This window comes from Mastigoproctus giganteus, chromosome 6, assembly GCF_048544385.1.
Source record: "Mastigoproctus giganteus isolate SK-2022 chromosome 6, ASM4854438v1, whole genome shotgun sequence".
In the NCBI taxonomy this organism is placed as follows: domain Eukaryota; kingdom Metazoa; phylum Arthropoda; class Arachnida; order Uropygi; family Thelyphonidae; genus Mastigoproctus; species Mastigoproctus giganteus.
In genome coordinates this window covers 207,309,029-207,323,040 of record NC_143580.1, presented here as the reverse complement: position 1 = coordinate 207,323,040, position 14,012 = coordinate 207,309,029, and the positions used below count along the sequence as shown (strand labels likewise).

The 14,012-nt window shown below is 38.1% G+C and overlaps 1 protein-coding gene across 2 annotated transcripts in view; it reads right to left on the bottom strand.

Annotated features, from left to right (window-relative positions):
• LOC150084908 (leukocyte tyrosine kinase receptor-like) overlaps positions 1 to 14,012 on the bottom strand; it is a 236,984-nt gene that overhangs the window by 125,767 nt on the left and 97,205 nt on the right. For both annotated transcript variants that reach the window (XM_090376698.1, XM_090376700.1), the window contains exon 2: positions 438 to 648. In XM_090376698.1, the coding sequence (XP_090232824.1) occupies positions 438 to 648 (211 nt within the window). The remainder of the gene's footprint in view (positions 1 to 437; positions 649 to 14,012) is intronic.

Here is a 14,012-nt window from a genome sequence, read left to right as displayed (position 1 = left end):
AAACATTTTTGGGTTTTTAACAAAATAGATTCAGTACTTTAGAATTTGTAAGCCTAATTATCATGAAATCAATTGAGTTTTTGATATCCACGAGCTGCTCTATACCGAAAGAAAAGGAGGGGGTAGGATTTCATTTATCAAACGTCCTTAAATTCTGAATATTTTTTTGGAATTTTTTCCAAGTACAGGCTAGGATATCAAATAATGTTTATTTTTTTTACATACAACAAAAGTGCTAAATTTTAAAAACAGAGAGAGTAGCAAGACTTTACGGTTGGATCAAATCCAATTTTCAAAAAATACGTTACATTATTAAATAAATTACTTAAAATACAATTTATAAATTGGGAAAAAAAAGAAGTTTTGTACTGAGAAGAAATCTCACATTAATGAAAAATAACGTTCTTAGATACTGGAACTGAAATACTGTGACTTACGTGTTTCTGTTGTTCCCCTCAAACTGCGCTACTTCCATGGTGACAAGTTCTGTGCCAACGAAGATTTTCATAGCTCCGTCAACCATATTGAACATATGTATCCATACTTCCAAGGAGCAACTAGCTTCGCTTCCTCCAAGAAACCAGGGACTGCTGATCTCCAGTTGGATTCTGGCTCCAGGCTTGGTAACGCCATAATAAAGATAATGCCCTAGTAAAGAAATGAGTCACGGCTGTAAATTTTCTTACTTCTGTAGGGAAATGAAGGGCTAATGACATCACAACAGGCTACTCTAGTTTTTTTATTATTTAAAATATAATTCATGTGCCAATTCCTTCTATCAACGATTTTTCCTTTATCCCAAACGAAGGTAATTCAAATGAAAACGAGATTTCGATTGTATAAATTTAAATTATGTGCCATTATGGGTGCTAATGCAAGCCACTAAAGAAATAATGTTTTTTGTAGACAACATCAAGAAGGATTACTATATGTGACCACGAGCTGGATATCAATTAATCATCTGTCACGCAGGCCTACGCGAAGTGCAGACCGGATACAGATGACTGAGTCCAAGTTCTTCAACGAACAGACACAATCCCATTTGAAATGTTTCTGTTCGTTTTTTCCAACGAAAACTCTTCTTGGCGGTTCGCACAGTGAGTGTGATATAGATATGGCGCAGGCAGTTTGAACCAGAAAGTAAGCGATGCGGCATGCAATGGAATCACTCATCACCATGTCCGTCGAAATTCAAGACTTCCAAAAGTAATAGAAAGATTACGTTAAAAAAGGATAACCAAATAAATAAAAAGTAAAAAATAAAATAAAGTAATAAATACGTACAAATAAAAATATTAAATTGACAAAAAGAGTAAAATAAAATAAATGAATGTTGAAAATACCTTTTATAAAAGCCACCAGGAATACTGAAAAGAGAAGAGAGCTATGGAACAGGCAGATTTATATGGCAGTCGTCAAGTAGCTTAGTCAGAGGATTGCAACCATAAGTCTCGTCGATAGAGAAAATTAAGAGGCAAAGTCTGGTAGCCGTTGTTGTGTGATAAAATTTCCGGTAGATTTGGCCACGACGAAATTGGGAGACACATCCGCAAAACAGAAGATTCAGTCGAGTATGGCAGAATCACATGGAGAAGGGAAAAACGTATATATCCAACGATGGTAGATGCTTTACTAAGCAGGTATAACCATGAACATCAATCAATAATAAGTTCTATTCGAGGCAGGTAAATATATAATAAGAGATATATAGGCTACAGAGCTTGGCAACCGGGCACCTCAGAGGTGACCTAATTGAGGTTTATAAGGCTCTGGGAGGAGTTAATAAAATGAAGGTGGAATTCTCACTGTTATAAAGAATTCTAGAACTAGGGGTGCAGCAAAAGCCTGTGGCTTCCCTGCACTATATGGCGAATACTATTACTGCAATGGGACGAGATTACAATTCAGTTAAAAGGCAGATATCCTGATGATAGTAGGTAAGCCGATTAGCTAGCGCCGTTTGTTCAAGATTTGTTTTGCAAATTCCAGAAATTTGCAAAAGTTTCCTTATTTGCAATTAAATCATGTTCATTTCCAGGAGCAAAATGATGAGAGGTAGTTGAGATTTATTGCAGAAGGTCTTGGTAGACTGGGCAAGAATAAATCACGTGTTGCCAGTCCTCGATGCCACCGCATAATCAGGAATCTGTAGAAATGAGATCAAACTGTAGCAGCTTCGCATTCAATGATCCGTGTCCTGTTATTATGATGTGCAGAGACCCGGGGAAGACCCATTTCTGTGCAATGTTGGAACTGGTAAATGAAATGTCAAATGACTTAGTAACAATACCTTTGATAGACAAGGACCACTTGGATTGCCAACACTTGGTGAGAAGATTTCAGCATTTCTCTTTTTCTTCTTTTGGGTAAGCAGTTGGATCGGCAGTAATATTTAGGACGATAATAGGTATCCCTTTCATAATATAATAGTACGGACCTTTTTTTTTATTTATCTATTTTATTTTTTATTATTTTATTTATTTATCTATTTTTATTTTGCTTTGTATTTTCAATCTGTTTTGATTTTTTTTGTAATTCCAATCAATGTAATCAATTTTAATTTGCATAATTCACACCCTCCTAGCCGAATCAGGCTGTTCCCGGGGTGCCCACGGATGTGGAAATAAAATGAGGTTAATAATAATAATATAAATAACACGAAATTCAATGGGTAAAGTGCCCGTGATAGCTTGTAGCGCCGGTGTGGAGACCGTATGGCATGTATGTAGCAATGCCAAGAGAAAAAAACCTTTGCATAGTTTCCAGTTGAGATTTTACAGTAAGAAGGCTGGCCCTTTGAAACCAAATACAGGAGGTATATGACAGAATTGGGATAAAAATAGTACGATACAAGATATAAGCATGAATCCTCAAAGGTGGGCTGCAATGCGCTATCAAAAATAAGAGATGTTTGACTGAGAGTGTTATTTTGTTACACGATAATGTTCGATCAATGGTTGGTTGTTTGTTGTAGGGTTTTAGCCTACAACAAACAACCAACCAACTAGCCAAGGCTATTTTGCGCTGTACACAACGTGTAAATTTCATGTGTTTTATTTTCTGAATGAAAAATCTCGAGTTTCCGGAAGAAAAAATAATGCTACCCACCACCAACTAACTCAGCCAATATTGTGAAAAAGACCCATAAAAATTCCCCGAGTCATTGACGGAATTTGAACTCAGGTCTTTCCTCCCCGGTTTGGAGAGGCAGCTAGGTGATTAAACCAACTGTGCCAGCCACGAGGGCGTGCAGCCAATACACTGAATGCACTTTTTTAATACATTATGGCCACCATCCAGTAACTGCCTTGGGAAGTGATTCAGCAACCCCTGGTGCAGTTCAGGACCTGCTGCCTTGCGATTTTACATGGTTTTGTAAGACTTAAAATGATCTGGGCGGAGCGTCAATTTTACACAGTAATGAAGTGAAGGAAGCCGTCAATATCAATGAAAATACTTTCATAGGCGAGGTTAAAAAAAAACTAGTTTATAGATAACAAGTGTTTATTTTTTTAAATAAATTATCAGATACTAATAAAAAATATATATAATTTTCATTTGACTCGCCCTAGTATTTCACGTTTGCCACATCCGCGGCGCTTATGCATGAACGCGAATAAATTGTAATATCCCACATAATGTTATTAGCAAGAGAAGTGGGACATGTTTAGCAGTCACATGCACTACAGTTCCAGGTGCCGCCCTAGACAAAAACATACATGTTTATCGAATAATGAAAGTGACGTGTCTAAATCTGGGGCATTCACAAAGGAAATTAGGAACAGTAGGGGACTATAAAGCAGATTTGCTGACAACGTAATTATGGCCAATGATGCAAAATAATCGAAGTGTGTTGTCGCGTATGTGTTCCTAGAGAGCTAGTCCAAGTCCAAGTGCAAGTGCACTTTCCAGAGATTAGGCCAGATGTCATACTGTGCGTTGATGAACAACAGGCCACTTTTCTGGCTTTGTCTTTTAATAATATTAAGTTTTGATTAATCAGAATTCCAGACTTAGTAGACATATTCCAGAATAAAGTCGATTTTCATGTAATCATCCAAGTAGTTGCTTTTAGAAAGTACATCTGTACTCCTATCAAGTTGAGTGTTTTACAGTACAGCATTAACCCTTGTCTTGATTTTAATATTTCATTTATTTGATTTTAATAGTTTGTATGGAATTCCAGAAACATTATGGCAGTTTCATTTTCACTGATGACTTTCTCGAAGAAAGAGTGGACAGTCAAATTAAAAAAATTTATAATGCTTAATTTTCATTAAAAGAATTGAAGGAGGTACAGTTGCGCTCTACAACAATAAGCAACGTTGAACAACTGCATTATCTGCGAAAAGATCTAAACCTCCCAAACACTTCCTAATTCATTTCACAAATATACGTGGTCTCAATTCTAATCTCAACGATGTCCATTTCCACTTGCAGTCTGCCAAACCCCATGTACGTTTTCTGACAGAATCTCAGTTACCGGTTGATTCAGCTACTACTCATCTCAGTTGCCCAAATTATTCGATGTATGATACCTTTGGCCTGAAAGGTGGTACTTGTGCATATGTCCATTCCAATATTCCCTGCCAGAGACTTAGTAACATGGAATCTCCTCTTTTCTATCTTCTCTGGCTTAAAATCTCTCCACCTCATTGTGTCAAATTCATCTGTTGTCTCTACAGTTCTCCCAACTCCACTAATCACTTGGAGCTCTTTGACTTCCTCTGTTTGCAACTTGACTTTCTCCAGTCCAACTTTCCTAACAGTGAGGTAATTTTCCTTGGTGATTTTAATGTTCACAACTCCAGCTGGCTTCCGTTTTCTAGTCACACCGACACAGCTGGTCGAGATGCTGAGGCTTTTGCAATTACTAATGACCTTGCACAGATTGTTTATTTACCTACAAGAATACCGGACATTCCTAACCATACAGCCAACACACTTGATCTTTTTCTCACAAACAACCCTTCTAAGTACACGGTCAAAGTGAGAGGTCCTTTAGGCACCTCAGATCACAACTTAGTGATTGTCTCTTCTCCAATGGAGCCTTTATCTCATGGATATTCCCAATCTCGTATTGTTTGGCATTACAAGAATGCGAAATGGGATGACCTGCGAGATTTTGTTTCTTCGTTTCCTTGGTCGGACTACTGTTTCAAAACTTCTGATGTCAACGTTTGCTCAGATCGTGTCTGTGAAATTATTCTTGCAGGAATGGAATCCTTTATTCCACACTCCACTTTAAAATCTCGTCCTTTATCTAAACCTTGGTTTTCCAATAAATGTGCTAAGGCTGTTCATGTTCAATTACGATATGAACGTTGCATATCGTAATTAGCTTGTTTCTCATTCTTCAGTTTCATTTTCTGCCTACACAAAAGCCCGCAACAATTGTAAAGCAGTTATTAATCAGTCCAAACTATAGATTGAAAAGGCTAAGAGTAGAAAACTTGCTTCTTACCCTAATAGTAGCCGAGTATTCTGGTCTCTTGTCAAAGCTATTGGCCGCAACTTTTGCCCATCTCTGCTCCCACCTCTTTCCAAACCATATGGTTCTGCTGAAGTGACAACAGAACCAGATGGTTCTGTTTTCACTTCAGCCAAGGATAAAGCTGACCTGCTAGTATCCCATTTTTCTTCCAACTCATGTATTAATAATCTTGGTATAACACCTCCCACCATTCCCAACACGCTCCATTCAATGCCTCCTGTGGTCTTCCGTCAAAAGTATGTCAGAAGGATTTTGACGAATTTTGATGCTAAGAAAGCTCCAGGTCCCGATGGTATTTCTCCACTTGTTCTCAAAACTTGTGCTCCTGAACTTACTCCTGTTCTTTGCCCGCTTTTTTCACTTTCTTATTCGAAAGGTGTTTTTCCTTCTGCTTGGAAATTTGCTCATATCCAGCCAGTTCTTAAAAAGGGTGACAAATCCCTCCCATCCAATTATCGTCCCATTGCAATTACTTCTACTCTTTCTAAAGTAATAGAGAAATCAATTAACCGCCAACTCTTAAAACTACCTAGAAATCTTCCGTCTGATCAACGATCGCCAGTATGGATTCCGTCAGTGTCGATCCACTGGTGATATTCCGGCTTATGTTAGCCATTTATGGACTAATTCAATGGAAAAGTTCGGTGAAACACAAGCAATTGCTCTTGACATCTCAAAGGCTTTCGATCGTGTTTGGCATAAAGGTCTTCTAAACAAGCTTCCATCTTATGATTTGCCAACTGTTTTTTGTAACTGGTTATCCAGTTTTCTCTCTGATCGCTCACTGAGGGTGATGGCAGATGGCTCTCTGTCTTCTAACTTCTTCACTAATGCCGGTGTCCCCCAAGGCTCAGTTCTTTCCCCCACTCTTTTCCTCTTGTATATTAATGACCTTCTTCCATTGACTGGAAATCCTATCCATAGTTTTGCCGATGATAGTACATTGCATTCCACTTTGAGAAACCTTGCCCTTCTCAATCAGCTTCAACTTCTGGAAACTCTGTTACCAATTCCTTAAATGCCAATCTCCAGGTAATTCTCCAGTGGGGCAATGACAACTTAGTTGATTTCAATCCTTCTAAAACTCAGTCTTGTCTTATATCTCGCAAAAAGGATTCTTCTGCTCCTATGCTTATCTTTGGTGATACTCCGATTTCTATACAAAATGATATATCTCTTTTGGGGATTACCCTGACTTCTAATCTCTTTTGGCACAAGCACATTACAAATATTGCTTCTTCTGCATCTGAAAAACTTGGTTTTTCTCTTTCGCTCTCGGCGTTACTTTTCTTCAAAACAGCTGTTCAGTCTGTACAAATCGCAAATCCGTCCTACCATGGAATATTGTTCTCACATCTGGGGTGGTGTCCCCAAAACCTCTCTAAGGCTTCTTGATTCCGTTCAGAAGAGGGCAGTTAGGTTAATTAATGATTCATCTTTAACAGTCTCTGTCTCTCCACTCGCTGTCTCATCGATGTACTGTTTCTGCTGCATGCCTCTTCTACAGATATTTCAATGGGCACTGTTCTTCTGAATTTGTTTCTATAATTCCCGCTCTCTTTCGAAACAGTCCGAACACGTGCCGGCACCAGCTAAAATTCATTTACTGTCCAACTTAAAACTCACAGAACCAATTTTCCATCTTCCTCGTTTATTCATTCAATTGCTGTTTTCTGGAACAACCTACCTTTGTACGTATTTCTTGAAAATTACAATAGACAGACGTTCAAGTCCAATGTCAACAAATATCTTCTTTCGTCTTCTCAACCTCCGACCCAAGCACGGTACTAAGTACTATAGGTTCTAAAACTTCTCGTGTTTGGGGTTTACATTAAAAAATGTATATATATTGTTCCATCAGATATTGTTATCACTTTAACTGAGTTCCAAAGTGATCACAATAAGCGGTCCACCTGTACATACTTGGATTTTAACAAAACGTTTCATAGATTCTGAGTGAAAGGTTATTGTATAATATGTTCAAGGGCTGTTGAACCTATTATACAATGACAGAAGGCAGAAGACTCACTTGCTACACTGGTACACTATGCATGCTTATAGTCATAAATATGCATAGTGGACCAGTGTAGAAAGTGAGGTGCCGCATTGATTTTTACTGACGATCTAAAGTTTGGAAAAGTGATTAATGACAAGCAATGCTTTTTAAAAATAATTTGAACCGTTTACAAATACAGTCTCCAACCCGGCAACTACGGTTTAATGTTACCAAATGTAAAATTTTTTACCTGCGGAACACAAAAGCAGGAACTGCGGAGTGGGGGCAGTTAAGTTCGTTCAGGGAAGGAAAAAACTTTGGGTTACGATACAAGCAAACATGAACTTTTTTCCTAACATTGTAAGCAGGCGATCAAAAAGGAACGTGATTCCCTATTAATGATTTATAGGGATTTTGTAAGAAAGAAGACGGGTGTCATTATTCTTCTATATAAAACAATGGTGAAGCTGAATTTTAAATATTATATCCAGGTGTGGAGGCCGCACGTAAAAAAAAAATTGCAGATCTAGAAAGACAGGGTTCAAGAAGGGCGACCAGACCGGTGAGGAGTAATAATCTAAATCCACATAAAAAATACCTATGAAGGTACGATCTACAAAGCCTGGCAACTATATATGCTGGGAGAACCTGACTGAGGTATATATGGCAATGAAGAGGATCATTAAAAGAAATTAAAGTAAATTTTCATTGGTCGGAGATACTGAGAACCAGGGGAGCACACACATAAAATCTTAGGTAGTAAAAGAACGTTAGATAGCACGTTTTCTTTTGGGCAGCATGTTGTCGATTCTGAGACTTTGAGATTGAGTTGTTTTAGTTTGGACAGTTAAGTTCAAACCAGAACGGGATAATCACGTTTTGGCGATAGGAAAAGTACCAGCCATCGGAGTACCTTTTTGCAAATGCAGAAAAGTTTGCTTTCTTCATCATTTGCAAATTTCAATACTAACTAAGCGGATCAATCTGAAAGCATCATGATGGCATTATATTATATTTTGCAATAACGAATTATAAGGTATTAAAAGTTATCAGTGGTTGCCATAAAAAAATCCAATGAGACTAATTTAAACTGAAATCACTGCCTGCTGCATCGGTTCTTTCCTTGCTGCGTCTTACTGTCAAATATTCGTTAAGACGGTTTCACAAAAAAAATTTATCCATTCTTTCTTATAAATATGGGCTAAATACACTGCTCGACAAAATTAACAGAACACGTAGAAATGTGCAGCTTGCGATGAAACGGTACAAAATTTTGTATGGTAGTGTACCACAGAATAACAATGAAATTAGAAGACAGCGAGAAACTTCAGACAGATATAAGGGACATTTATAGGGGTGATATAAGAATTACCAAAATAGCCACATTACAGAAGTCGACAGAAGATGCTCGAAAATATGGTCACATGACATTAGCATGGCGTATGATCCCTCCAGCGGCTAAAAAGGCCTCGCAGTGATGAACCACGCTCGATATTAGGTGCCTATAAGATTTTGTAGCAACAAATCCCATTCTTCCACCAACGCAGACCTTAGCTCACCAAGTGACCGAGGAGTTGGCTGTCGGCGTGCAATGCGATGCCCAAGGGCGCTCCATACATGTTCTATTGGATTTAAGACTGTTGATCGTGATGGCTACGGCAGTCATCGGATATCTTCAGTTTCAATATATTCCTCTACCACTTGAGCTCTATGTGCAGTACCACTATCATGCATGAAAAGAAAATCTGGGTTAACTGTACCCCTAAAAAATCGCACACAGGGTTCCAGGATCTGTTCTCAGTACCTCTGAGCAGTTACGGTATCCCTATCAAAAACACGAAGAAGGATGCGGCCACTGATCATTATTCCACCACACACACAAGAACGCTGCTTCAACCGTAAGCGTCCCGTTTTCTGACGTTGGAGGAGTGTACCGCATTCCTCATTCTGCAAATGAAATAACGTTTAGAATCTGTTTGTAGGCTAAAACGAAATTGATCAGAGAACAGAACTCTACCCAATTTGTCGAGGATCCAAGTCAAATGTTCATGGGACCAGTTTGGACGAGCTATGTAGTGGTTTTGGGTTAATGGGATTCTTGTTTTTTGAGGCGGTCTCCAGGGTTTCCCCTATACGCCGCAGAGTTAATGGGATACAAACCACCAGCTACTTTGTGTAGAGTCCACTTGAATTGCGCCTTCTTAACATAGTCCGGTTGGAAATGTTTTCACCTGCGGCCGCAGCAACCTCAAGAGACAGTTGATGACCATCGGAGGGTTCCGTGTTGCTGTTAGAGCCAAATAGCGGACTGTTCTGGTTGACGTAGCCCTCGGACGACCTTGGCCAGCTCTTCTTGTAACGGTTCCTGTCTCCTGAAATTGCTTCCATAGTGCCGACAGAACACTGCGTGAAACACTGAGCCAACGTGCCACCTCAGCCTGCGACTGTCCGGCTTCAAGTCGTTCAAAGGTCCGCCATCTCAAAAAATCATCTAACCGACTACGAGTTGCCATCCACAGTACTGGAGATGTGGCTATCCCACTGAGCAAGCCATAAAACGGGAATGAAGTAATGTGGTCGCAACCTGTATTTTTATAGGCATGAATAATTTGCATAATGTGCAGCTCTGTAAGGTGGTAGATCGATTTCTATTGGATACTTTGAATTTGCATACCAGGATGCCTATAATATCATATATTCGCCATCGGCGATGCTGTTCACAATAAAATATTCATGACAAATATTTTGTTCTGTTAATTTTGTTGCGAAGTGTATGGACAATGTAAACAGATATCCCGGAAAAAATATGGCTATGGATAATGTAATTCAACATATTTACTTTAAACTTTATGATGGTAGGAAAGATTACTGAAACGGTATCGTGGCCACGTCTTTTCTAATAGAGTGCAATTTAAAAATCCAAGTACATATCAAAACAAGTTTAATTTGACCGTGGACTGCGAAATATTTTCACCCAATCCAAATTAAACTTTAGGACATAATCAATCCATTAAAACAATGGAGTGACTTTTGACTTTTCAATGTTTGCCATAATTCTTTTTATGCTCAAAGTAACCAACTGGCCCTCACATAGCATATCCAACTAACTTCCCAATCAACTTAACATAAGATTTTAGTGGGTTGTTATCTAAATTGGATTCTTAAAACAGTTCGCTCGGGAATCACTTGCGTCTGCTTATGTGCAAAAGCGAACTGATTTAATGCTTAACTAGTTTGATCCAAAGATTACTAATGAACTACTGGAAAACAAAATAAAGAAATTATTCAAAGCGTGCTAGCGGCAATCAAAGCTTTACTTATTTCTTGATTGCATGTACATATTACAAAGGCCTACCTATCCAGGTGAAACTACCAGGAATTAACATAAATAGAGTGTTAAATGAATTAAAGAATAAAATAAATTAAATTTTTCACAAAAGATTAAAAAAATTTGCACATTAAAGCAAGGAGTAGATTAAGAACTGCACAAGAGGCTTCCTTAGAACATCAGCAATATAATATTCCGCAAGTATAGGTTTTCTCCTTAATATATGGAAACATGCTCTCGCTGTAGGACAGTGGTTACCATCACCATCCATTTACATCATCATCATCCATCTACATCCTAGGTTTGAGTTCCCTCTAGACGGAAGGAATTTTTATGAACTTCTCACAGCGTGGTTGTTGTAGTAGGGTTTTAGGATCATCAGCGACTACGGCTATATGGTTCCGCGTATATTGTCTGTAAATTGCGTGTATTCTGAGGTCGAGTTTCTGTTTGTTGGACGAAAAATCCGAGTTACCGGGAGCAAAAACCACGCTACCCTCGCCTGAGACCGATTAACTCAGCGACGTTGTGAAAAAGACCAATAAAAAATTCCTCCCATTATCGACGGGATTCGAACTCAGATCTTTACCACCCGGTATGGGGAAGACGGCGATCCTACGAGGGCTCCAGATTTGGTCTCAAAAAATCCTAATGAGGTTAGAAGTAACGGAGCTTTACTGATAATCTGCCTCCCATTTTCCGTAATTTTCAATAAACTTTTCAACTAGTGGTTTTCAGTCTTAATTTTACCAAGAAATTCATTCACTACAAGGTGAAACGACATCCAGGCATTTGGCTTAGCATCAGCAATTTTCCTTCCTTTTCTTGTGTATCCAACATCTAAATAAATTGTGAACCAATAAATGTTTCACCTTTTGCTTCTTCATCAGACAACTTTGGAAAACAGACTGGATATGCCTGAAGATTAAACCGTAAGGTTCCAATACTGTAACAAATTGTTTGACTAGTCCCAACTTAGTTTGGGGTGGTGTAAGTGAGACTTTATTTCTTGGGACCAAATGAATGTTAACTGCACTGTGCTGCACGATGCGACTCATTTATGGCACATCATTCACTTTTCCAAGTGTGCTGATTAACTGCTTTACTCTCGGCAGGTGATCTTGATAAGACCATCTTTCAGATTCCGAAGGGAACTGAGAATATCAAAATCGAAAGTCAAAATCTCCCCAAGCATCCAATTTATACTGGTCATTTTTGATCTTCTCTAACACACGCACACACATTTTCATAATCTTTAATATGAACAGGCTGCGAAACAGGACATGATGGGTGTATATTCCCATTGTGAAGCAAGACAACTTGCAACATTTACTTGAACTGTCCATAAATAAAAAAAGCCACTCTCCTGGTTTTTTTTTTTTTTTTTTTTTTTTTTTCACTAATACAGATTTCTTCTTAAGCACCAATAAAATCAAAACAAAAATGCATGAATTCTGCGACAGCATAAAAATGCGCATAACTGGCTTCTTTTTCGGTATGCAGAAGTCATGAAGTTATGCAGCTGGAACCCAGCAGATTAAACTTTTTTAAACGAGATGTCAGAAGCTCTGCATTGGATTTTGTCAGATCCAAGTCCTTTATTACGTGGCTTAAGGAAATGTAACGCTTTATATGAACAAGCTTCTGAGGAACAGTCCCGATTCTTTCACCAGATTCATCATCCAATTCTGAAACTCTTCTCTGGAAGTGTATTGCGAATTGGCAGATTTTCTGCAGTAAGTCCAAACACTCTGAAGATCGAAAAGCCCACCCACAATATAAAAGAAGTAGTCATCATCTTGATGGTGTGTGGACCCTCTCTGTAATCGAGGTATATCAAAACATATAAATTTACGATTATCACGAAACATCCACTGCAGCAATGACGTCACAATAGGCGGGAAAATGGATGCAAGAAAGCTGGGTATTTTTTTTCAAATTAGAAGATAGATGAAAGCTCGACGGTGCTAGATCTGATGAAAATGGGGGATGGTTACGATTTCAAAGATGCACTCATGCAGTGCAGCCAATGCCAGACTTGTGAGCAGGTGGTTGTCCTGGTGGAACAAGACTCCTTTGCTGAGTTTTTGTTGGCGTTTTTCTTTGATATTTTCAAGAAAACGTTTCTCAAGGCCTGAGACTGTCTGGCCTTTTTGAAGATAATCCATTAGTAATATTCCATCGGCATTAAAAAAAAAAAAAACGATGTCATCACCTTGCCAGAAGAAGGAATCGACTTGGCTTTCTCTGGAAAGCAGAAGAACCGTGTTTCCGCCCTTTGGACTGCTCCTTTGCCTATGGCTGAAGGTTATGGACCATGTATGGTCACAAACCTCGCAAAGAAAATTTTCACCTAACTTTGCAACGCTTGTGTGTGATAACCGCAGTGAATTGTTTTCTTTATTTATGTCAAAAAATTAATATAAAAATAATATTATTGCCACGTTTTTTCTTTACTAGCTACAATAGTTACAGTACTTCATTTTTAAAAAGCTTTTTTTTTGTATTTTAAAGGAATTATCTACACTGAATAATGCGCTTATTACGTTCATATTTTCACAAATATGCTTAAATCAATCATCGTAGCTGATTAATCACATTAAACTATAGCTGTAATTAATCTTTAATAATGCAATTAAGTAAAACTTTGAGAATACAGTGTTCGAAGAAAACTTTGATCATTAAAGTGAAAAACGAACAATAATTTAAACGTTATTACTGAAGTCATAACAATGATTTTCTTTTTTCTTTTTTCTTTTTTTAATTTCCGCCTCCGTTTTATCTGTTATCCTTCGAATTACCAAACCACTTGTAACTTTGGCACTAAGCCGATCATCTTGTCTGAAGTGCACAAATTCAATTAAAATAAAATCCATGAAGCTCGAACGAGACACGGCAACCATCTGCAGGATTCTGACATTTCAATTAAATTCCGGATACTCTCAAAATTATCTTCTTTATTATGAACATAATTGAATTGCATTCAAAGATTCGTTTTAAGAAGTTAACCTGCATTACTTTCCCAATATAAACGAGAATATTCTCTTGTCGTCACTGAAAATTAAATAACGTTAGGTACCTTTAAGTACTCAAATCTGTACGCCTTGGGACATGGATTACAGTCCGCATTGTAATGCTAAAACCGAAATATTAGAATCCGTCTGGCTATTGTTCAAATTACGTACAGATTTTAA